This window comes from Homalodisca vitripennis, chromosome 6, assembly GCF_021130785.1.
Source record: "Homalodisca vitripennis isolate AUS2020 chromosome 6, UT_GWSS_2.1, whole genome shotgun sequence".
In the NCBI taxonomy this organism is placed as follows: Eukaryota; Metazoa; Arthropoda; class Insecta; order Hemiptera; family Cicadellidae; genus Homalodisca; species Homalodisca vitripennis.
In genome coordinates, this window is record NC_060212.1 from 72,057,863 (window position 1) to 72,084,031 (window position 26,169).

General features: G+C 33.7%; 2 protein-coding genes across 2 annotated transcripts in view; one reads left to right on the forward strand and one right to left on the reverse strand.

The window, feature by feature from the left end:
• LOC124365426 overlaps positions 1-26,169 on the forward strand; it is a 38,849-nt gene that overhangs the window by 6,129 nt on the left and 6,551 nt on the right. Inside the window, exon 2 of the mRNA XM_046821406.1 lies at positions 4,358-4,508. Within this exon, the coding sequence (XP_046677362.1) occupies positions 4,358-4,508 (151 nt within the window). The remainder of the gene's footprint in view (positions 1-4,357; positions 4,509-26,169) is intronic.
• Positions 6,295-8,846, reverse strand: LOC124364428. Its single transcript, XM_046819921.1, has 2 exons — positions 8,519-8,846; positions 6,295-6,593 (listed from the first exon to the last, which is right to left on the reverse strand). The coding sequence occupies exons 1-2, from the start codon at positions 8,761-8,763 to the stop codon at positions 6,344-6,346; spliced, it is 495 nt and encodes a 164-aa protein (XP_046675877.1). The 5' UTR covers positions 8,764-8,846; the 3' UTR covers positions 6,295-6,343.

A 26,169-nucleotide genomic window follows, 5' to 3' on the forward strand; every position in this document is an offset into this window, starting at 1 on the left:
ATGTATTTGTTGAATTGTTGATGAATTTTTATTTATTGGGAGTTAAAACTGCATATAATTGCTATTTTTAGGATATGCAAACATGTATACTGTCAGTAACAATAGCCTAATTTTTGACAGTTTACAGCTTGAGACATACCGTACTGACTTTTATGTTTTTAGTCAATAATTATTACTTGAAAAATTCATAGTCTAAAGTACGTGCTTATTAGAAATTTTCTGGTTATAAAGGACTGTGCTGGAAAATATTTAATTATTGATACATTCATAAATTCTACGCGAAAGTTTTTGAAGATGTTTGGATATCTCGATGTATGAATTTGATGCTTTATTACACAAAACCCAGTGAATGGATTTTGACAAAATGTGACATGTATATTACGTAGATATAGGAATAAAAAATAGGAATATTTTCCATTTTAAATATCACTTACAAATGTTTTATAAATTAATTTAAAGAAATTTACTTACTGTTAAGATACGCCTTATTTTTAACAGCTGACAGTCATATTACTCTGTACTGGTATTGATAAAATCAGCTGTTGTCTTGTGATTCATAGCGTAGTAATATAAATAGTACTACCTAAGTTTTATACTAGATAACAGCAGTGAGAAATTATAACTAATTGGTATGTTCTGAATTTTAATTAGGAACGAAATTGAAAATGTAAATATGTAAGGTAATACAAATTGGTTTTGTTTGATGTTGTGGTACTACATATTTACAGTAGCCGAAGGAACAGAAACGAAAGGACTGGGAACTAACTTGATCTAATGAACCATTTACTCCGTGGTTTCAACTTTTGGAAAAAATATAGTGCAAATAAAACCGCAAAGCAATATATCAGACACTATATGCTAATTTTCATTACAGAAAATAGTCGAGAGTATATCTAATAAGTTTTACTCTGATGAGGCACACGTAAAGGAAGTAGAATGATATGCCGAATAGGAATTGGAAAGCGAGTGTATATCAGGTTTCCAGATATTCATACCATAGAAACACAATTACTGAGAGCACAAAGACAGCGAGCCTGGTGGCCGGCAAAGTAAGCATACATTTACTATTCCCTAGGCATAAGTTAGGGAATTAAACTAATCGTAAATATTAGTAATACTAGCAAATCGGGACAGTTCGAAAAAAATCATGTATTTTTGAGTGAGCCCGCATCGGATTGTCTAAAAATCATCGCTTTCTATGAACACACACACACACACACACACACACACACACACACACACACACACACACACACACACACACACACACACACACACACACATATATGTAGAGAAAAATATTTAAAAAAGTAAGAATAACTAATCGACATGATAAACGATTTGATATAAACAACATCATTTCGAAAATCACTTTAACCTATAAGAAATCATGTAGAACTAAATTCTGAAACTAATTGAAATTAAAAGATTGCTAAACTTGCTAATTTTAAAATCAAGCAAGCATACATTCTAAATATAGATCGATCTCTATTCTTCTATTTATTTTATCTATTTGTAGAAACTTACAAATATTCTATATAAAATATGATATTTGTTTGGAATCTCGACATTCAAACATGTTTACTTATTTTTCTGTTAGTTATTGAGTTTAATACATGTACCTTACTGAACAAGTTTCCTTGCACCTCTATAAACTGTCTATCGGAATGAAGAAAATTAAAATTTCTTGTTTAAAATATAAATAATTCCAACCAGAGGTGCTTCTCTAAGCGAAAAACCTGAAATAGAATTCACTCATAATTTTGCTTAGTCATAAAACTGAATAGTATGTACGTATATTAAAAGCTCACGATTATTTTTTGCTTCCCATTGTTTAATATTTTGTTGTAGTAGTTTATCTCTTAAATTATTGAATAATGAATATACTATCCATTTCTATAATTCAGTCAACCAAATTCTTCCTTGAAAATTAATAAATAGGTATTTTCAGAATGTGAAACTTGGTCTGTTATACATACCTAACAAAAAGATAGTAAGTTTCATCAGATAAAGTGTGTTCATCAGCCAGCATGTATTTAAACTTGGCTGAAATTGAAAGAATTTATTTAGACTTTTTTATTACCAATACAATATTTTTCATTGAATTGAACTCAAAATGTGTAGCTGGTATATGCCTACTTCCGGTTCATAAGACTTGTACCTAATTAAAATATCATAGGTCATCATCAAAGTAATTTTACTAAGAAAGCTGCAGAATTCGGATTCCTCCGCATTGTTTAAAAATAGTTCGAGTATTCTAAAATCGTTGAGGCTATTCAATTAAATACACGAAATGCAGAGAAATAAGAATTAGTATTTGGTTTGTAGGCTGTTTATAAAATTTATATCACACTCTTCAATCCTAAGGACTGGTGTCCAAACTGAAAGTCCAAGTCGGTTATGGTTCAGGATATTATAAATTTTTCAGTTCCCATTACTAGAATGTTTTGTACACCACTTTTAGTATAGGCCTATGCCGTTCTTATTTTAGCAGGAATTGCGGGCGAAGCCGCGGGTAAATAGTATATAATTGTAAACACAGTCAAAGATTCTGAATATTCCACCTTTGTATGTTTTTATCTGTCATAGGTTATATAATACTAATAGATGAAAATACATTAAAGCATATATACGGAAATTAGGAAAATATAAGCTGCATGTTGTTGACACTTTATCTTTACAAAGTTTTTAAATATTTCAAGACGTGGCCTCAGAATGGATAATCTAAAATTTGCATATTCAAATTATGTATTATATATTACGTTTTGTAACCCAATTTAGTGGAAACAGATATATCTGTTAAGTACTATCGTTCAAAATTTGTCCTAAGTTCACTTAACTTTACATTATAGAGTTATCATATTCTATATGGCTAGGCTATATAGAATCTAAAATAATATTCAAATTTTAGATTCCAGTTTCACCGTTCAATTTTTAGATGGCCTTTAAGATGTTGTTAGTTCCTAAATTCCCTATTATTGTTCGACTGAAAGCCGTTTTAGTTTGTTCAGTTCGTTTTAGTTGTGTACTTTGTACACTCGATTTGAGATGTATAAAATGTACCAAAGAAACATTTTCTGTACAGAGTTAAAATAATGTCAAAGACTTCCTTTATATATACTCCTGAACAAATATAAAGCAAACACCTGATTTCTTAGAATCACGATAGTATATTACTGCTAATTCAAAGGTTTTATTAATACTTAAGTTAAGTATGCAAAGTACAGAGTACAGGAATATTGATATTATTCCATCATCAAGATTAGAAAATTACAATTAAGTACAAATCCAAAAAAAGTTTTAATTATTAAATTACCTCAGTTCAATGTTATTAAAGGTTTGTTTGAGGATCTCGTATTGCCCCTTTCGCATTTATAGTGGTTTGCACACGTCTTCCCATCCCTTTAAGGAGATGTTGAAGGCAATGTTGAGGAATGTTGTTCCATTCTTCAACAATGTTGTTCATTCATTGGATAGCAGGATCCAATTTCTTATAGAAATGTATTGAAAAATGACTAATTTATTTTTTGAAATTATATTCAATGAAATATATTATAATTAAACCAAATCATGAATATATAAAAACACGTGATTCCCTTAAACTGTAATTCATATTTATACAGGGACAATTTTACATTTTAATCCCTAAATTCAGTACTTTAAATACCTGCAATTTCACGTGTAGCTGTCAAAAACTTTTTCCGTTTTTAGGAAATTTATCTTACAGGGTTATGAATAAAACACTAACAACATAATGGAATATTTTGCAAACTCAAAATCGTCGACCACCTTAATAAGACGTAACTTTGTTGCTGTTCAAGATCAACTGGTTTTTAGTTTAATTACTAAATAGCCCGAAATCTAATAGTAATCAAGAGTTCCTTACACGTTATATATTGTATCTTCAACCACGGGGATAACAGTCATGGCTCTACTAATGAGCATACTAATTTAATTTCCAATGTCAACACATTCTGTATGATCTACAGGTTCTTTTCACGCACAATTTTTATTATTTTAACCACGCATTTTATAACAAAGCGTTCGTTTATAAAATCTCTATGAGTATTAGTCTTGTAACTCTACAAAGCTTTCCAGATGTGTAAATCATCTTTTATATTTAAGACCAAAAGCAGGCAATAAATAAATTTTGCCAGCTCGGCTGAAGAGGTGACACTACCAGCTTTCCCGGTGCTCTTGACGATCGATGTGCGTGCTTCCGTGACACTAGGAGACACCTGTCCACCGTCTGGATTTACTACATTAGGCGGCACATGCAGGCCTTGACATGTATCAAGAACGTAAACTTCCCTCGAGATAAAGAATATGAGAGTATCCACCTGTCCGTTTGTTGCAGCTTCAGTCAGCCCCGAGTGCGGTCCCGGCTGGAGCGCCTCATGGGCACCAACGTGGTCCGCATCACAGACCGCAACTACATGCAGAAGCTGCAGATGAGGATACGGGAGGACCACGAGGAGAGTGTCCGCAAGAGGATACACGACAGGGAGGTCAGTGGTAGTTTGAAGGAAAATATGGAAAACATCCTGTAACGCAGTTCAATTAAATATATCGTAGAGTAAAATGATTGTGCATGGATTCAACAGATGGACTATTGAAATTGACCAGAATTGTATACGGTTAAACTCTTCGGGTTAGTCTGCAAAATGTGATGTGGCGATGGAAAGTCCACACTTATATTTGGCAAAAGAAGAGTTGAAATGTTGAAGATGGAGCTTGTATTGGCTACTTGTTAACTTATTTACATTCAAACACATAAACCAATATTTAAAACTTTTATTTTTGTTGTGTCTGACGAAGATAGCCTTGCTATTGAAATGCCTCACAAAAATAAAAGTTTTAAATATTGGTTTATGTGTTTGAATGTAAATAAGTTAACAGAAGAGTTTTCCATAAAAAATCATGAAGTATTGCTTAAAAAACGGGAAGTCGTTGAAACTGCCTTTTCGCTACGCTAACTGCATGGTTACGAGACCATGACAGCAAAAAAGTAAAAGGTTCCACTGGAACTTTCACGACTAGATGTGGGTCCATATACGAGTATATATACCGTTGCAGCAGACTCCAGCCTGGTTGGTGCTGGTAGTGGAACGATGAGAAAAACGTGACACTATACGTTGCAACGAGTCTAGAGAGGGTATATTTAGTAGTATTCGCATATTATACATACGTACTTTTTAATGCTTTTTAGTTTATATTTATCAGTAATGTTTATCTCTATTGTAAAATCGTTTTAATACTCTCCCTGTTTTTTACCACTTTAAATCAATATTTATAAGTATTATATATTCAATTTCACGTGTTTGTTGAAATCTATAGAGTTTAAACTATGATTTATTACTAATTTGTACGTCCTTTAACTTGCCACGTTGCAATAAACATACTTGATATATAAATGCAACCTGACGATGAATGTGGCGTCCGGTTGAAACGGAACTGTCAGCCGTAAACGCTTCAGGGTTGTCGGAAACTCTTTGCATCCAAAACCTTTGTTTTTATTTGCAATTTTAATCTCTATTGTAAAATTGCTTTAATACTTTCCCTGTTTTGTATAACTGTAAATCAATGTTTATAAGTGCACCATATTTAAATTCACATATCTTTTGAGATCTATAGAATTTAAACTATGATTTATTATTAATTTGTACGTCCTTTAACTTGTCACGTTGCAACGAAACATACTTTGATATATGAATGCGACCTGACAATGAATGTGGCGTCCGGTTGCAACGGAACTGTCAAGCCGTAAACGCTTCACGGTTGTCGGAAACTCTTTGCAACCAGGGATACTAGAATGTACACTAGTGTTCCTATTGTAACGGTTCCACGACTGGAATAGCTTACCTCCACCAGCCATAACGTATGTATCATGTGATGCAGCAGTGAGCCTGTATTGTGTTTTGGCGCCAATCCTGACTCAAACGTGAGGATTGAACTCCAGTGTTACTGCATTAAAAGCGGTATAACATCTATGCAGGCTAGTAATATCCCTTAACAATTAGGGAGCCCCACCAACTCCAACAGTAATTTGTCACATTAGACTAGACCTCCCATAGACATGCACCCCAAAATCTCGACGCGTAAGGGTTACCCAGATTTAAGTGATTCATCGGTTTAGGTTCAACTAGAATGTATAAAGCAGGCAAAAATGAATCCTCCTGGTTATTACTGGATTTACAGGTACTTTAATAGACCATCGGAAAAGATGAAATGAAATTGAAGTATTTATTGTGAAGTAGCATTGGGGCAGTAAACAGGAGTGTATTCAGCACTGAATAAACAGAAGAAATGCTTTATTTAGTCACACAATCCGGTAAATTATTGTTTACCAACAAACTCTTGCATTGAAAGTGAAAGTTTCGTTCTCATAAGGCGTCTTAAAGTGAATTAAGGCGAAATGAGATCCGACACCACCGTGCGCTACGGAGAACACGCCGTGGTGTCTCCCACTCACTGGGACCGGGCAGATGTTCAAGTATTTTATGTTGCCATCGTGGGGACCATACAACTCCCAACGTGCGGGAAATTTGGTGAACAAGTCGGGCTCGCCTCTCACAAGGTAGTTCTTACATTCGCTGAAACAACCAAAGTCAAGTTAGCAAATTTCAACACAAAAGCAAAAATTGTAAGTTTAACAAATAAATTAAGAGACCTTTCCATTTGCTTTGTGAGGTAACGCTATTAGAACGTGCTTGAAATATACCTTGGCTATATTTACTTTGTGACACTGAGCAACATGAACTAAAATATACTCATCTAAGCTCGAATTCCTAGCTGTCGCTAAATCTAAAACATATTTTGTATGGCTACTAAAATCCTTACGTTATCTTACACTGTACGAGTAAAAATTAATTTTATGGCGTTATCAGTGATAAACGTCTTATCGTTATAAACATAACGGACGTGCAATTGATCAGCAGGGCTTGGGACTCCAATGCGTTTCTGTAGCATTACATACATTAGCAAAGCAAATTAGCTTACAATATTTTGTAGTTGCCTCAGGCATTTTTCATCAGATTCCTTAGAATTTTATTACATTAAATTAATAATATAAATTATCTCGAGGGGTGTTTTTAGGGCTTTAGTGTCTGCCCATTTGGCTAAATCTACACTGCACTAAAAAAAAAAACTAAATCTACATACTAATCTCGTTAAAAAAATCATAAATACTGATTTTACTGCCTTTCATAATATTTATAGTGTTCATAATCATATTAAATGTTTAAGATTTGCGGCCTCCTAACGGAATTTAAGGGTCATACTTTTGAGCATACATGATTACGTTGAATAAGTGGAAGAGTAAATAAACCCGCAAAAGTATGTCAGCTTTACTTGAGAAACGGCCACCGGGTACCCAAAGAGTATACCATAAAGATACCACTAAACAACGAAACAATGATCCTGAAAGTTATTAGGAATTCTGGATGAGCCGACCGATTTCCGTGGAAAGGATTCTGCACGATGAAAAATGTCGGTTTGTCATAAATTGTGTGCTTTGAAGATAATCAAAACTCAAGACAGGTTAATATATTATTTGATGATCAAATTATATTTACGCGTTCATTGCGTAAATATAATTCATTAGCAGTAGGAACACTATTTAGTATTAAAAGACATAACAGAATGAAAAAAATTAAAAATGTTCTATCTTTTATGAAACCATTCAATCCTACAAAGGACGTTTTGAAATCACCTGTCACATATTTTTGCTGACTGAAAAACGTCGATGTATCAACTCATGCATTCTTGAGATTCCAGAGAGACAGACAGATAATAATAATAATATAGGAAAACTTTATTACGTCTCCATGTAGACAGAAGAGAGTCTTGAGATAACTTGCGATGGTTGGGCTCTGTTACCGCATCACATTTTAAAATAACATGTGATTGTACTCTTTTTAAATTAATTTATTCTGCGGTTTCCTGTCACCATAATGCTTACCCATAAGAGCAATGTAAAGGTGTTGGCTAGTGTTTAACCAAATCCCATAACAACCATAAAATTATCAATCGAAGTTTATGCCTGGCAAAATGAAACTTATAGTTTAATTTAAAGTTTATAGGTTCTTTCGTTCTCGATATAATGTGCAGACAGATAGACCTTAAGATTTTCAGCCGCTTGGCTGATATGATTTACTAACGCTGAGCCAATGAGTGTAGCGTTGGAAATCTGACAGTGTCACAGACTTGACTACTGACTTCATATGGAGTCAACGTCTTTCTGAAGAGATGTTGGCGACGAAGATGTTCAAAGCAAACTCTTTGCATCATTTCGACATCAGAGATTCCAGACGCGGACTCTAGATTACAGGATTCAAGCCTGTGACAGTTACAGAGTTGAGACGCTGCACTGATAGGAAGGTAAAAAAGAGCTAAACTCAACATTCACGTTGTACCAACCATTATTACATACCATCATGGCCAAATTATGAATAGAATAAGATTTACTTGACCAAATCGTTTAAAACATTTACAGACTCAAAGAAAAACATCTGCTTACCCAGTCTGTTCACCCTTCAAATAGAAAGGCACGTAACGGTCGTCCGGCTCAGAAGAGTCAGCTTCTTTGTTCTCAGACGAAGAGTCGTCGCTGAATGATGCTCCATAATCTCCTGTATGATCCCCTGATGCTTCATCATAATGATGATGATGTGGATGTCTCAGCAAACTGCGATCAGCTATGGTCGGAGAGAATACAAAGGTTGTGCCTCCTAAAATGAAAAAGAGCAAGAGATGAATATCCATTGTTTACAACCTTCGATCGGACTTCACAACAGGTCTTAACTGAAGGACTCCCTATAATCAATTATGTTTATGAAAAGCTTGATAGCAATTTATAATGTAAGAGTTGAATGTCTGTCATGGTCTTATATGGAAAACCCGATTACCGCTTTGTCAGCAAAACAACAGATTTGGTATGGTAGGATATTTATAGAATCCACATTATACACAACAAAACTATCTGTTCTTGTCATTGAAATAATGACACTGTTATAATCACTAGTTTATTTTATTCTTGAGAAAAGCGAACATAAAGAGTACTTTTTATGGGTCACGTGTTTCAACCAATGAAATCAGTATAACTAATAGTAACAAATGTAGTGAAAGTGTATTGTTTATATTCAATATTAAAATTAACTGCAAATAATTAATGTCCAATAAGTAGCAATGTGTTTTGGATTGTGCATTGTACAATCAGAACCTAAATTCTTAAACACACAAATCGATACATTTAATAATTACTTTCTTCGATACAATTCTTTGGAAAATATTCTAAAGGTGTTGCAATGAGATATTTTTATCAGCATAATAGATTTCAAAAGATAGATAAAAGGTTTCACGTGTACAATAAATTCGCAAATATTTTATTCAAATAAAACATATCTAAATGAAATAATAATATTTAATAAAAAAAATCTACATTTAATAAAAATACTAATTATTGAAACCAAACTAAGCAATACAGGTCACAATAGATATATTTTCCCAATGCCAATTATTTTCCCAATTATTTGGAGAGAAGAATACCACAAGTAAATACAAATCTCAAGATCTACTTCACTACGACTTCTATAAAGACATATAAAGGAAATTCTAAAACACAATGCTGCAATGGACTTTACAAGTCTCTGAGAGACTAGAAACACAGATCTCCAAGAGATTGACGACGGAGAAGCAATTAATCAGCGCTTGAAACAACCTCATCAAAGCACACTGTGCAAAACTTCCCCAGTAATGGACTCACAAAGTAAAATTCACACAAAGTAAGAATACTCTGCTTTACACTGATAAATATATATTTCCGATAACATTAAATTGATAGAAATCAAAGAATATGGTCCATTTCCCCAACAATTTATTGGTTGTACGTGTAGTTTTAAAATGCATAGTCCAGAACTCTCAAGGTTCAGATATTTAACATTATTAAACAAAATATTACTCCAGAACGAAGACAAAAAACCCAATTAATTATAGTTGCACAACATATTGTACAGTAAATATACCATGGATGTGATTGCCTGTTAAAATTCAAATGTATATCATTATTTTAGTACCACTAAATATAGAAAAATGAATAAGTGAATTAGGTAACAACCCTGAGAAGTTTCTCGAGGAAGATAGCGGGAGGTTACACAATATTGCGGGTTATTTTCTGAACAAAATTGATTTTTATGATTGATATCTTTCCAATCTAAATATCTTTTAGCCACGATCGGAAGATAGACTTCGTTTATAACCACCATCTTGGAAAATGAAACAAAAAATTTGTATTTAATAATGAGATTAAATGTTTTGTAATTTTATTTTTACACTTCTGGTATGGTAATTCTTTGATAGTTGACATGTTAATATATCAATTTCAACTTTAGAAGTTTCACATTTTCTTGAAACCTTATTCAATTTGCAGTATATTTCATTAGTTGTTAAACACTTTATTCCTGCTATGTATGACGTAATATAGCATAGGTATTTAAATTTAAATCATTATTGTTATATATAGTTTAAATCAATAGTTTATATTGTGTAATAACCTAAACACGGGTTTTCACCAATTGAATTACTATCTTTGTTGAATTTATAGTCTTCAGGGCACATTAATTACAACCATTCCTCATTTAATTACAATTTTAGATGTTAAATTAGTAAACAAACTTGTATTACTGTGATGTATATGTACGTCCTCCATCAAGAAGTTTTAAAAGGTGTTGACTTTCCTTTCCACACACAGTAATATACACTAAATAAAGTAAAATAAAATAGTTAAAATCTTTTAATTCTACAATTTAAATATTGATAAGAAACTGGTCCTTCTAAAAGTATAAATAACCATATTTTCAATCATCATAAATCATATTGATACAGCGTTTTACATTTAATTATGTTTGTTCTGCCTCGTCTTGGTTCTTAACACTGTGCCAACTACTATCATTTAAGTGAATTGAATTGAATTATATTTATTCACGTACATAAGTGACAATCAGTTGACAAAATATATATTTACAGTGAAAAGTCCCCACAAAGACTATATGATCTGTGAGTGGGGACGAGTACCTTCATCAGTCCGATGGTATCTTAATTATCCATGAACAACTTATCCTATCCAATTGTATAGTAGTATTAAACAAATAACAACTTAAACCTATTATAAACTTATTTGGCCATTTGATTAACGGTAGTAGATGTGAATGGATTGATACATTATTTCACTTTCAAATTATTTAAAGTATTCGGATTTTTTATAATTGTTCTAATTGTGGTTGGTTTAATCCATAGTACTAAATCAAATTATAAACTAACTATTTAACGATTTTGATTGAATTTTTTCTCGGGTTAGATAATTTATTATTTATACTAATAAATTAATGATTCTTATACCTTTCTTATTTACAATTTTAGAAACTCAAACCTATGGAGAATGCAAGTGAATGTAGTAGCATCAGCAGAATAATATATTTAAAAGGTATATAAGGTGGCCTGGATGTTTTCAAATTTACAATTGAGGTATAAAAGAACCGGAAATAGCATTCGTATATACATTGTATACGCATATATACACATACATACAAACACACAAGACAATATTAAATGCCTAAGTTAATGCGAATACAAGAATGCCTCCGCTGCATCTACTCCTGCGCCTATAAAAAACTCCCCCACCCTTCTACCGTATGCGGCGACACTACTCCCCTCAGCCTGCAATATATGATTGGGTAAATTTCTATAGATTATATGCGAGAGATAGAAAGAATTTGTTTTCAATATTATTAATTAGTCTAGGAGTGAAGAATCCAAAATCAATTCGATTTCGCGTTGGATACTCGTGCCGAACATTGAAAAATAAATCGTTTTTGTTATTCTTTATGTGTATATTAAGACATTTTTCATAAAAAATTGTCGGATAATAAGAACTGGAAACTCCCTTTGCAGTATTTCACCCGGGCATCTGCTACCTTTTTTAATATCGTTTTAATAATTACCCTCTGAGTGACAGCCAGCGGCTCCAAGACAGCCGCGGAGGCACCGCCCCAGGCCAAGATGCCATACTGTAGTACCGACTGCACGTAGGCGAAATAAACCGTCCTTTCTGCTTGTGATTTACTTTGGATAAAATATAAATATCGTTCTTCCAAGAATACAAGTAATGCAAGAAAAGTCTTCATTTTAGAGATTGTTGACCACCCACGCCCCACAAACGGGATTGTCTGGGAGACTGTAATGGCGCTTCTTTTGTTTGCTAAATCAGAAGTTTGTGTTATGGACACGTATGACAAATGTAATTTAATATGCAATGCAATCTCATGTTAGTACTATATTTCACAAAAAGTAATATGTTTTTAATTAAAAAATATTGGAACTAATAACGTACTTACAAATTAGCAGTACGCAACGCCACGTGTCATAAAAGGCTTCACTGATGTCACATGCAATATTTCAAATATATAGATCATTTCATTTTCGAGATGTCCTTCGTACATATAGACAGACAGATAAACATACTAAAAGAAGTTCACTTAAAAATGACGAATTCTTATAGAAATGAAGTTTCATGCAAAAGTTAAACTCAAAATATGAAATCTTTCTCAATATCTTGCTACATGATACATTCTCATTTTTCTAATTACATTTTTTCAATATAAGTGTGTAAATATTAAGTGTACACACCAAGTTACTGTAAAATGAAGTTGTATATGTTTGAACAGTTAGGCTACATATAATAATATTTCACAAGTTTTAACCTCTTATTGGTAATTGAGTTTCTTTACAAATTTATTTATTATGCTATTTTATCTTTGCCATTATGGTTACCAATAAGACTAATCCAAAAATATTCCCTAATGCTTAGCCAAATCCCATGAAGTGCGTTAGCAAGGAACTTAGTGATCTTCAAATAGCTTGATGCACAATTCCAAGTTTACACGTAAGTTATTTTGAGATCTAATGCAAAAAGACAGAGAGAAAGACAGACAACAATGAATTTTTTCCAGTCCCAACAGTGATGAGCTTCGCTAAAGCACAGCCAACAACATATACAACCAGAGTTATTGATCTGAAATATATGATGGTCTAAATATCAAGTAATATAATACACTTTTATGGTAGCTTGGTATTAATTTGTATTATATTACTTGACATTTTATATCATAATAAATTACCATGGTTGTGCAATAACCATGGTTGTATATGTTGCCAGTACTCAATTAATTGCAATATATTTCAAACAGTGATCTTCTTCTACAATCTACAGACGCGGAGTTATTGATGGTGCTATAGCCAATATTTATTGGAGTTGGCCTCTGACACGAATTCTTTTCTGAGACGAATAATGTTATATTGACATGAGTGACTCACTGTATGTTGGGCCTTATCTATTTTTGTTCAAGATTAAGTAAATTGAAAATCGACAAGTCATACTGATGGTTGTTTATGTGCTTACCAGTGCATGTCTGGAGTCAGTTTTAAGTTTTGCAACTCATCATTGGCCAGAACTTTGTTCAATGTCTGTCTTGATATATCTAAAACTCCATTATCATTCATGAATTGATAGAACGCTGTTGAATTCAATAGCACAAATAAAAAAAAAAACTGAGTATCATTCTATAATATTTGAACATTTTATCATTTTTATAAGATATATAACTAGTATAAGATTGCATTGAATATTAAATTAAATTTGTTCATATGTGATCATAAACGTAGTAGAAAAAACTTGGTTAATATCGAATAGAATAGCAATAATTTATTGCTATGCTTCTGATTAAGCAAACAAAAGAAACGCCACTACAATCTCCCAGAAATTTAGATTTGTTGGGCGTGGGTGGTCAAAACCTAAAAATTAAGATTTTTCACATTCATTATATTTGAGGAGGAACGATAATCGTGTTTTCTTAACATAAATAATATAAATAGCTTGAAAATAGATTTAAGCGATTGTAGTTGAAAACGGTATAGCTGGATATTCATATGACTTGATTAGTGAAATACTATTATTCATATTTTTCGAGTAATAACGTTGTTATCACTTTAAAAGGAGAGTTAAAATATTCTAACTATTGAAGTTTACATTATTTAGTGTATATAACTATTAGAAAAAGTTAAGATCAACAAATTATGAGATTTTTAAATGGAGCACGTACATGGTTAAAAACTGTATGATAACATCACAGATGAATTTTAAGATTTAAGGTCTAAGATTGCAATTACTTGAAGAATGGTTGTAATTAATCTGCCCTGAAAACTATCAAATTCAACATGGGGGAGAAATTCAATTAATACAACTGTGTTTAGGATTTTTCACAATATAAACTATTGATTTAAATTATGTGTAATAGTAATTATGATTTAAATTCATACACAATTGATATGACTTAATATAGAGCACAAATAAAGTGTTTAATAACTATTGCAATAAAGAAATTGTATAAGATCTTAAAGGATAGAGATTCATATAGAGTTTGAAAGTGCTATGTTACCATGCAATCTGTTAAAGAATCACCATACTAGAAGTATTGTACAAATAAGCTTACAAAACACTTAATCTCATTTCTAAACACCATTTTTTTAAATTTAATTTTCTAAGATGGTGGCCATAAATGAAGTCTATCTTCTTCCGACCGTGGCTGAAAGATATTTAGATTGGAAAGATATCAATCAGATAAATCAATTTTGTTCAGGAAATAACCTCCAATATAGCGTAACCTTCCATAATCTATCTCGAATAACTTCCAGGCTGGATACGATAATGTCCTGTTAAGGTTAAAGATTTAACGGTACTATAATAATGAAATAAATTTTAACATGCAAACATAAATATTAACGGTCCAATAAGCCGTGTTACTATAGTTAATTGGTCTCTTATTAACGTTAGTGTTTATTCTGGATTAATATTTTGTTTAGTAATTTGAAATATCTACAGGTTGAGAGTTCTGCACCGTAGCTAAATTGCATATTAAAATGACACGCACGCACAACCTATACATTCTTGAGACAATGGACTATTATATTCTTTGATTTTTAACAATTTAATTTTATCAGAAATATATAGGGTAAGTCCAGAAGACAAGGCCCTCCTTTTTGAAAACCAATAAAATTGTTGATTTTGGTTTAATCAATTTCTTGGTTAGTTTAAAAAAGTCCTCGTTAAAACCAATTTAATAATACACGATAAAATATAAACTAAAAATCTTTAAATACTATCTTAAATTTGTTAAAGTTATTTTTTTTAACTGGTCCATCTCACCCTTATACCCTGGGTTAGATGGACCTGATCGGGAGAGATGGGCCAACAATAAAAACACAGTAGTAATGTTTAGGCATATATTTAATGTACATAAGCAAACCTAAGTAGTCAAAGAAATTTGGCCATAAGTATGCATTTAGTAAAATGATAAAAAATAGTAGCATACTTAAAAATTTAATCTGCCCATAAAATCACAAAGACCTCCATATTTAGTACAGTTCTTATGAGACCACCTTGAATATTTTACACACTTCATCCAATCTCCATTGCTGTTCGTAGTTTCATAGTTTCATAGTCTTCCAGACATAAAATACACAGGTTTTCATCCAACTGACTTTCATTACTGCTGTCATCGTAAACCACTTTCTTTTGGATAGCCACTGTAGAAACAGTGCTTTCTTAATTTATCGTTTCCTTTTTTTCATTCTTTATTTTTAACTTCTTCTTTAGTTTATCGGCGATTTTGAGCCGTTCAATATTACCAGAGCACGTATTAATAATATTTTGTAAAGATATTTTGTTTCTCTTGAGATAAGATTCTTATCACTTTGTTGAGTGCTTGTTCCAGGAAGTGCTACATTGTCGCTGTCTGTGTTTTGAGGATTGATGTTGTGGAAGTTTGACTCACGGCGTGGGTATAAGCTTCTGCTAGGGTGTGAATATCTTCATGAACTACTACGTCACTTTCTGAAGCAATTGCATTCAAAAAATTTGTCTGTGATTAATCTGAGTTGCTTTGCTGTCCATTTTGCCATAAAAAGGCAATAATAAGGTACTGTCGCCATGTATAGAGGTACTATTCCACACTTTTTAAATCCATATGTCGCCTTTTTAACTGTTGCTGATTTAGACCAGGCCTCTGACAAAAGTTTACCAAACTGAAGGCGGGTTATCTGTCGTGATGGATTGTTTGTCATAAAATTATTTCATGAAAAGTAATAGTGTGACTTGAAGGACTTGAAATAACTCCTATCAAGAGGTTCAAGTTAGTGAGATGTTGGCTTGGAAGGCTTAAAGGTATCACGGAATTATTCTCAGCATACTCAAGCATTTCAACACAGCTGCGATGGGATGGGTGACCATCAAGGATAAGTATTACTTTACTGGAGGCTTTCTAGGAATAAAGTAGGTTTTCAGCCAGTCTAGAAATATATCTGAGTTGATGTACAGGGAATTTTCGTTCATGACTATGGCCGAACCCGGTGGCATACTACCAACATACTCAGCCTTCTTTTTTACCCTTAAAATACAGTAAGTAGGTAAGTAAACTACACATGTTTCTCCCCACTGAAACATATAACTACTGTCACTGTCTCTCCTTTATCGCTAGATATTATATTGTATGGATATGTTGTATTGCATTGAAATTTGGAATGAATGGATGGAGGAAATATTTGAAGGATGGATATGTTGTATTGTATTGAAATTTTTAGACCCCTTAATAGCAAGTATGTTACTGAGCTGCAGGCCAGTTTCATCTGTATTATAAATGTTACAAAGTTCTTTATGAGGTTATTCTTTTTCAAAAAATCTTCCAGCAGTTGAAAATATTGCTTAACTACTGCTCTTTTATCTCAATGGCCCTATTTTTGACAATACTTCCAATTTTTTAACAACCTTTTGAGGGCTTCGCTCCTTAAATGATTTAGAGAGCCATATCCAGCTTTTTGTCTAATGGGATTAAAGTTGTGCTTGATATTCAACTGTTCAGCCAGTTTGAAGGCCATTAAATATACACAGATCTTGTGCAGGAGAAAACCCACAAGCTTGGAGCTCTTGAATGTGATGTACCATTTTATTTCATTAATAGCTCCGAAGACTGAAGTGTGGACCACAAGGCTATTTTTACTCACCTGAAATCTATTTCTTCAAATAAATTCTAAATAAGCGGATCAATCTCACTGAAAATGCGAGAGTAAATGACACATTACGTCATACTTGCACTCTACTAGTAATGATCTCTAGCAGCTAGTTTTTAAATTATGTGACTGGTCCATCTCTCCCGCACTTACCCTATATATCAATGTGAAGTAGAGTAGTCTTACTTTTTGTGGAGTTAACTTTGTGAGTGCGTTACTAGGCAAGTTTTGCACAGTGTCCTTTGGTGTGGTTGTTTCAAGAGCTGATTAATTACTTCTGCGTCGTCAATCTCTTGACGATCACTGTGTTGCCAGCCTCTCAGAGACGTGCAAAGGCCATTGTGGGATTGTGTTGACGAATTTCTCAGTCTTTATAGAAGTTGTTGTGAAGTTGATTTTGAGATGGATTTGTATTTACTTGTGGTGTTCTTCTCTCCAAATAATTATAGGTATTAGGAAAATATATCTATTGTGACCTATATTGTTTAGTTTGGTTTCAACAATTAGTGTTTTGTTTTTATTAAATGCATATTTTAGAGATTGCGTAAATGGAGATTGCTGTGATTCCTAACTTTCGCGTGTCACAACAATCTGGTATCATTTATTAATATTAAACTACTTTGTAGTTTTGTGTTAGTTATTCACCTGAAGATGAGATCAGATAGCAGATCTAGAAATGTAATGACTGGTCTCATATTACTTATCATACTCATATTACGTAGCAAAAGTATGTTATTTTTTGTTGATTAAACTGAAAAATTTCAATTCTAATGTTAGCGAGGGAATATTATAGTGAATTATTCGTTTTAAACAGTTTTTTACTATCATAACTTTTTCATATCGTTATTATAAAATTTCATTATTCTAGGGAGTACATATATGTATTGGACATGTAATGAATGTTTTTAATATTTTAAGTACGTTTGTTTTAAATGTTAAAAATTGTACATTAGATTATTTGATTCAGAATTTGAGTGTTATTATTTCTTAACTAACGGTTACTCACGATTTCTCACCCTAATTTCTTAATAAAGGTCCATATAATTCTAAGTGAAAGAACTTAGGACGTAATATGATGAAGCCATAATATGATATTTTTCAAACTTAAGTAGACATATAATAAGGTACACCATTTAGTATTCATAAATAATTAATTCGTTAAAATTGTATAATAAATAATTGGTGTTTACATATTATCATAACCTTTTTCATACCGTTATTATAAATTTGATTATTCCATTGCTTAATAATTTTGAGCAATGTGTTTCAATACTGAGTGAAGTAAGTGTAATTTTGGTAAATAGATTTGCTATAATTTCAATAATTTTAATGGGGATTATTTGTTACAGAGTTTACGTATTATTATTTATAAACCAACAGTTTTTCACGGTTTCGCGTGAAAATTTAAAAATAAATGATCCGTTTCTGTGTTTCTGAAAGCACTCATGACGTAATATAACGAAGCCCTATTATGTGTTTCAAACATAAGTAGGCGTATAATTATCAGTATACGTAAGGTACAGGGAATCTTCATGGTTAAGATTATATATATATATATATATATATATATATATATATATATATATATGTATATATATATCATGGTCAATGATCATAGGTTAAGTATATTTGGAACCGACTCTTTTATTAGGTTTAGTAGTAGTAGGTACATTTTTGGTTTCAATTAATTATATTTCTAACGCTAGAGTTGGGTCTGCCCAAAAATAAATTTTTGTTCTGATAAAAATAATATGTACATATATAGGTCTCGGAAACCTAGGTCAGACAAAAAGTGGCTACTTCCGGCCCTTATGATTTAATTCCGATTTAATATATTTTAAGCGCCATAGTTGAGTTTGCCTAGTTGGTACGAGGAAAAAAATATTTATTGCCTATGGCCAAAAAGTATGTATTCTGGCTATTTAAATCAATTTCTGGCCCAATACATTTACAATACCACAGTTGGGTTTGTCCTGTTTATCGATATACACAATTACATATTTCAGAGTTCAGATTTAGAGCTTCTTATTATAGTATATTAATTAAATAAATAATATTATGTGGTGTAACAAGACAGTTGGTACCCTGTATGTCAGTACAATAATTTAGTTTTAGGTTGTTTCACGTGTGGCAATATGTTTTGCAAATTGTATGACGTAGAGGGTGAGCTGATTCTAATAAATGGCTCTGGTTGGTCGGCTGGCATCATACCACCTCACCTGATGCTCGTGTCCAATCCCACGCCTCAGCCCCTGCTACCTTTGTATTGCCCCAGTCCTCCCCAGACCATGAAAAGATGCGGTCGGTTCGGCCAGTGCGTTAACTTTCAAACATGTGTTTAATTTACCAGCCTGGTTACCTCTAGGCTATGATCCGACCACCACCGTAATGTCGAATCACGACATTACAAACTGGCGACGGAGGCAGTTTTAAAGAAACGCGCATCAAGAAGACATTGATCATTCGGGAGTGCAAAGATGTCGGTGTAAACAGGTGCACGGACGCTTCAGTGTAGTAAGGTACACAAGTGCGGTGTAGGAAGGTACACACAACAATTGATTCGCATCAATTTCAGTGCAAACATTAATGTCGGATTGTGTTAGTGAAATCGCGCCTCTTTTCATAGACAGTTTATTTAACGAAGATCCTGAGTTCAACATGGCGACCGGAATAATAGGCTCGTTGGGACCCTATGACAGTGCGGAGGAATCTTGGTCATCTTATGTCGAAAGGTTCGAACTTTTCATAGATTGCAATGACATTAAAGCTGAAAAGAAAGTGAGTACTTTGTTAACAGTCATAGGTGTTAAAACGTATAATTTGTTAAAGGATTTGTGTACGCCGAACAAGCCTAGTTTCTAAGACATTCAAGGACATTGTGCAAATTCTACAAGATCATGTCAGTCCTAAACCGTTGTTCATTGCGGAACGGTACAAATTTAGTTTACGCAACCAACATGAACATGAAACAGTTGGTGAATACGTTGTGCAACTAAAAAAAAAACTATCAACATACTGTGAATTTCAAGACAAGTTGCCGGACTATTTGCGAGATCGCCTGGTAAGCGGGTCTGCGGAGTGATACTATCAAGAACGCCTGATTGGAGAAGTAGACTTAACCTTCGACAAAGCGATGCAGCTGGCCCTGTCCCTGGAGGCGGCGGAGCGGCAGACGACGTCCATGGCTTATACCAAGCAACATGGCGGCAGGGATGAAGATGCAGCAGTTCAGACCATCTCCACATCAACATCAACATCAACATCAGAGGAAACGTTTCCAGCCTAGGAGGGAGGAGAATGTGTCAAGTGTTAAAATGTGTTGGTGTTGTGGCAAAAGGTGGCCACGTCACAAATGTGTGCAGGTATAGAAATTACAAATGTAATTTTTGTAGTAAGATGGGTCATCTGGAGAAAGTGTGTAAATCAAAATTAGGCCTAAATTCAGGTAAATCAACCACTTCAAATTTTAATAGTAATAAGAAGTTTCCCCAGCACAAAGGCAAAGGCAAAAAGCAGAATTTTCAATATAAGCAACATTATGTATCAAGAAGTACACCTAACCCTAGTCAAATTACTGCAAATGTAAACTATGCACAATGTAGGCCTAATGTAAATGATGAAGTTTATGATTTAAGTAACTTGTTTTCTATACAAGATAGGCCTAACGAGTTTGTAAGCCTAGGAAGATTAAATCATGTGAGAGTTGATCCGATCAAGGTTAACCTCAAATTGGAACATAGGTTAGTAGTTTTTCGAGGTTGATAGCGGAGCTTGTGTCAGTGTTGTCTCTGAGAATTTTTATAAGGCTAATCTTAATCACATTCCGCTAAAGAGTAACCAGTCTAATTTTAAGTTCCTACACGAGTGAGCAAATTCAACCCTTGGTAAGTTATTAGTAAATGTTGAGTACAACAATGTTAATAAAGCTCTAGAACTCTATGTAATTGCAAAAGGTGCAAACCCGCTTATGGGAGAGATTGGATCAGGGATTTACAAGTATCAGTAACCATACCTCTTAATGTAAACAGTCTAGTAGGACAGTATAGAGGGAAAACAATGTACATGTAAACAAACCACCTATCGATAGGCCCAGTTCCGACAATGATATTGTCATGAGTTTGTATCAAGAATTCCAAATGTGTTTACTGAAAGCTTAGGTTGTTATACAGGAGACCCAGTTAAGCTTTAATCTTAAACCAGAGGTTAAAACCAAAGTATTTTAAACCAAGACCAATGCCGTTTTCACTAAAATGTAAAGTGGACAAGGAACTAGATAGGCTAGTTGAGAATGAAATTTTGACACCTGTAGACAGTAGTGAATGGGGTACACCTATTGTCCCTATCTTAAAGAAAAATGGACAGTTACGCATATGTGGTGATTTTAAGGTATATCTTAACCAATACTTGGAAATAGACAGATATCCAGTACCTAGAATAGAAGAGTTGTTCACCTCTTTAACAGAAAGGAGTAACCTTTTCTAAATTAGATTTATCTAATGCTTATCAACAAGTCCGACTGGATGACAGTTCTAAGAGGTTTATGTACCATCAGTACACACCGAGGTTTGTTTGTTTTACAATCGTATTCCGTATGGAATATCTTCTGCACCTGGTATTTTTCAACGTATCATGGAACAGCTATTGGCAGGTATTGAAGGGGAATATCATGTTTTTTTTGGATGACATTCTGATAACTGGTAAAAATCAAGCTGAACACTTAGCCAGGTTTAAAAGCTGTTTGTCAAAGGTTAAGTGAAAATGGTTTGACAGTGAGCAAAGATAAATGTCAATTTTTTTGTCCATCCATTGAATATCTTGGTCATGTGTTGAGCAAGGAAGGTCTTAGCACCTCTCCAGCTAAAGTTGAAGCAGTCTCAAAGGCACCTGTGCCTACTAATGTCACTCAGCTCAAGGGATTTTTAGGATTAGTTAGCTATTACTCCAAGTTTGTGCCTAACCTGGCAAACCCTGGCAACTCCAATGTATCAGTTACTAAGGAAAGACACACCCTTTGCATGGAACGCAGCCTGTAAAAAATCTTTTGATGTAATTAAGCAAAAAAATTAATTTCAGCTCCTATATTAGCTCATTACAATCCTGATTTACCTTTAAAGTTGTACACAGACAGTAGTTCATATGGGTTGGCTGTGTCCTAACTCAAATCCAAAGTGATAACAGTGAAAAACCTATTTGTTTTGCATCAAAGTCGTTAAACTCAGCAGAGCTCAAGTATTCTGTCATTGATAAGGAAGCACTCGCAATAGTGTTTTTGGAATTAAGAAGTTCAACCAATACTTGTTTTGCAGAAGGGTTTACTCTCGTCACAGATCATAAGCCTTTGATATCAGTGTTTGGTCCCAAGAAGGGATTACCAGCGTACCAGCTAGTAGGCTACAACGCTATGCCTTGTTTTTATCTGCTTATGACTTTGATATTGAATACATCCGTTCCAAAGCTAACGGACATGCGGACGGTTTGTCAAGGTTACCTTTAAATGTAAATGACTTAAGACAAAACCTAGAGGAATCAGATCAAGTAAGCTACATAGGTACTTATTTACAATATATTGAGGAAAGTGAAATACCCCCTTAACTTTAAAGATGTTAAGCGAGAAACCCGTTTAGATCCTGAATTAAGTAAGGTTTTTAAATTATGTTTTGTCATGGTTTGGCCAGAGAAGGTAATTAGTGAACTTAGTGCTTATGCGCAAAGACAAAATGAGTTAACTATAGAACAAGAAATATTGATGTATGGTCATAGAGTTATAGTACCGAAAAGTGTTAAGAAAACAAATGTTGAATGAATTGCACACAGGTCATCTTGGTATTGTAAAGATCAAGTCCATAGCTCGTGGTTATATGTATTGGCCAGGAATAGATAAGGATATTGAGTGTCTAGCAAGCAGTTGTAAACCATGTCAAAGTGAAAGGCAAAATTCCTTCAAAAAGTGTATTGCATGTGTGGGAGTATCCCGAACATCCATGGCAACGGATCCATTTGGATTTTCTTGGTCCATTCAATTCTAAATTATATTTAGTAATAATTGATGCACACAGTAAATGGCTCGAAGTCGAGGAAGTCACTTCTACTTCCGCTAAACAAACAATAAAACAAGTTGAGACCTATTGTTTGCGAGGTACGGTTTTACCTCAACATATTGTATCAGATAATGGCCCACCTTTCATTTCATTTGAATTTAGCCAATTTCTGAAGTCAAATGGAATTCGGCATACTTTCACACCACCTTACCACCCAGTCCAGTAATGGTCAAGCGGAAAATTCAGTTAAGACAGTAAAGAAAAGATTGAAATGTGCTTTTACTTAGCAACGACAATTCTGAATTAGCTTTATGTAAATTTTTACTAGCTTACAGAAATTGTGTACATAGTACAACCAATGAGTCACCAGCAAAACTTATGTTTAATCGTAATTTACGAACAAGACTAGATTTAATCAAACCTAATTTACTTGAAATTGTACACCGTAACCAAGAAAAACAAATTGTAAATTTTTGGTGGAAGCAAAACTCGTGAATTATTGGTAGGACAGCCAGTACTAATCAGAGATTTTAGAAGTAAGGGTAAATGGACGGAAGGTAGAATTCATAAAAAACTAAGTCCTGTATCTTATTTAGTCATACTAGATAATGGTATTATCTGGAAACGTCATATCAATCAATTGCTAGGAATGCAGACACAGTTAGATTTAAATGACAATGAATTAAATCCTAGAGATATATATATATTTTGCCAAGTACAGTGACTAGTAAGAATCATCTTGAAGCAGGTAGTCGACAGTCTATGTCACCCCCCTGCGTTATTTTCGCCCAGACCAGGTAGTAGTTCTGAAAAAGCTGGCACCCCTCCATCGAGTCGGTGTGTAACCTTGTCACCCCCGCACCGCCTGACCTTGTCTCCAGCTGAGGTACTACCAGCTGATCGGTACACAACAAACCACACCTGTCATACGCCGCTATCTGGCTAGGCAGAGAAAACCCGTAAGCAAACTAAACTTATAATTATTCAAAAATGATTTTTATGATATTTATGTGAGTGTATATCTATTCTGATTTATATGTATTCTTATCTTGATTAATTGATTGAAATGGGGTTTTATTGAGGATACAATAATTAATCCATGTTTTTGATATTTTTATTAGGTGTGCTATTGTTACGTTATGTACTTGATTTCATTATCCGTATTCATTTCTACTTGTGTGTAAATTGTGTTTCATGACTTATCATATTTCTTTTTATTACTTGTATTCATGTTGTATTATCTTTCAACTTTTAGGGGGGAAGAGTTATAGTATATTAATTAAATAAATAATATTATGTGGTTGTAACAAGACAGTTGTACCCTGTATGTCCAGTACAATAATTTAGTTTTAGGTTTGTTTTCACGTGTGGCAATATGTTTTTGCAAGTTGTATGACGTAGAGGGTGAGCTGATTCTAATAAATGGCTCTGGTTGGTCGCTGGCATCATACCACCTCACCTGATGCTCGTGTCCAATCCCACGCCTCAGCCCCTGCTACCTTTGTATTGCCCCAGTCCTCCCCAGACCATGAAAAGATGCGGTCGGTTCGGCCAGTGCGTTAACTTTCAAACATGTGTTTTAATTTACCAGCCTGGTTACCTCTAGGCTATGATCCGACCACCACCGTAATGTCGAATCACGACATTACACTTATATGTTCCAATTTAGAATCCGGAACTTCATAAAAGTTGTATCTCTTACTACGAACAAAAATTCTCACAAATTGTCCTCGACTTGATGAAGTTAATGCCCAAGATAAGTGTGATGGAGGGACCAGACGACGGAAGAATACTAAGAGAAAGAACGACTGTGGAGCAGTGAATTACCCTTAGATATATTGGATCACTTTTTTTGTTCTCATAGGACAAGAAACTTTCACCTACTCCTATTCACCTACACCTACCTTTGGGTGGTACACCCTTATGTCTAGGGAACAAACCCTACCAACTCCAACAGTCATCTCCCGGAGTAGACTAGACCTATCGAATTACCATTGTGCCTCAGAATCTCAATATTTGCAGTTAGTGAAGTGCCGCTTCTGGACATTTATAAAGTTGCCCAGATTTAAGAAACACATCGGTTTTTGTTATGCCTAAGTTATGGGTTCAACTGGAAGGTATAAATCAGCCAGAAGTGAACCCTCTGGAGACATTGTATCACTTAGATGATGATATCCCCATGACATCAGGCCTTATATTCTCAAGGCTCAGGGACAAAAATTATTTACATACTCAGTAGCTGTTAAACCATTGCGGAGTAGAACTCCAAAATCTCTGATAATTGCCTTGGTAGTTATTTTATATTCTATTAGTAATCCTTTGAATAAGACAATGATGCTATGGGAGGGGTATCTCAAGAATTGATTGAGCTTCACACTTGAAATGTGTATTTTGCTAATACTCAGTGGGTTGAAAAAATTCTGTTGCTGTCTGTCTGTTTCCAGCAAGGCATTCTGGGATTGAATTAATCTACGAACTTTACAAAATTTGTATTTAACTTAATTTTACGCAGGAAAATCGTGTTTAATGATGGTATGTATTGTGTCTATGTATTGTATGAGCGTCACTAAGGGGTCTGGAAAATTTGGTTTTGTCTGATTGTCCGTCTGTCCGCATTCTGAGTTACATTTATATTGAAAATGAAATGAGATATATACCTGAAATATTTAACGAAACTTAAAGTAAGTCCTATTTAAAATAAGAAAGGGACACCATTTAAGTCACATGGTAAATAGGGTCTTTTAAAGATGTCCATTCGTATCTTAAATCATTGATGATATTTTACAGAAGGAAGATTAAAAATGAAAACAACAGGTAAACTAAAAAATTAGTTATACTCGTAATTAAACATTTTATGGCTGCAGCTGCACTTTAAGTGGTTTGCTTTTATACATAGGCTTAAAACTTAATAAATACAAACGTAATAGGCTATAGCGTTGAAAATTATGTTACTGTAAAATTTGAAAACTTATCAAAAATGTCAAACTTACTGTGTTTGCTAGTAATAATAAAACAT

Excerpts from the sequence above, each read along its gene's own strand:
- LOC124364428 (XM_046819921.1), bottom strand. The coding sequence starts at position 8,763 with ATGGATATTCATCTCTTGCTCTTTTTCATTTTAGGAGGCACAACCTTT. Across the intron at positions 6,594-8,518 it reads TTGAAGGGTGAACAGACTGG|CGAATGTAAGAACTACCTTG; the intron begins GTAAGCAGATGT and ends TGGTTGTTTCAG.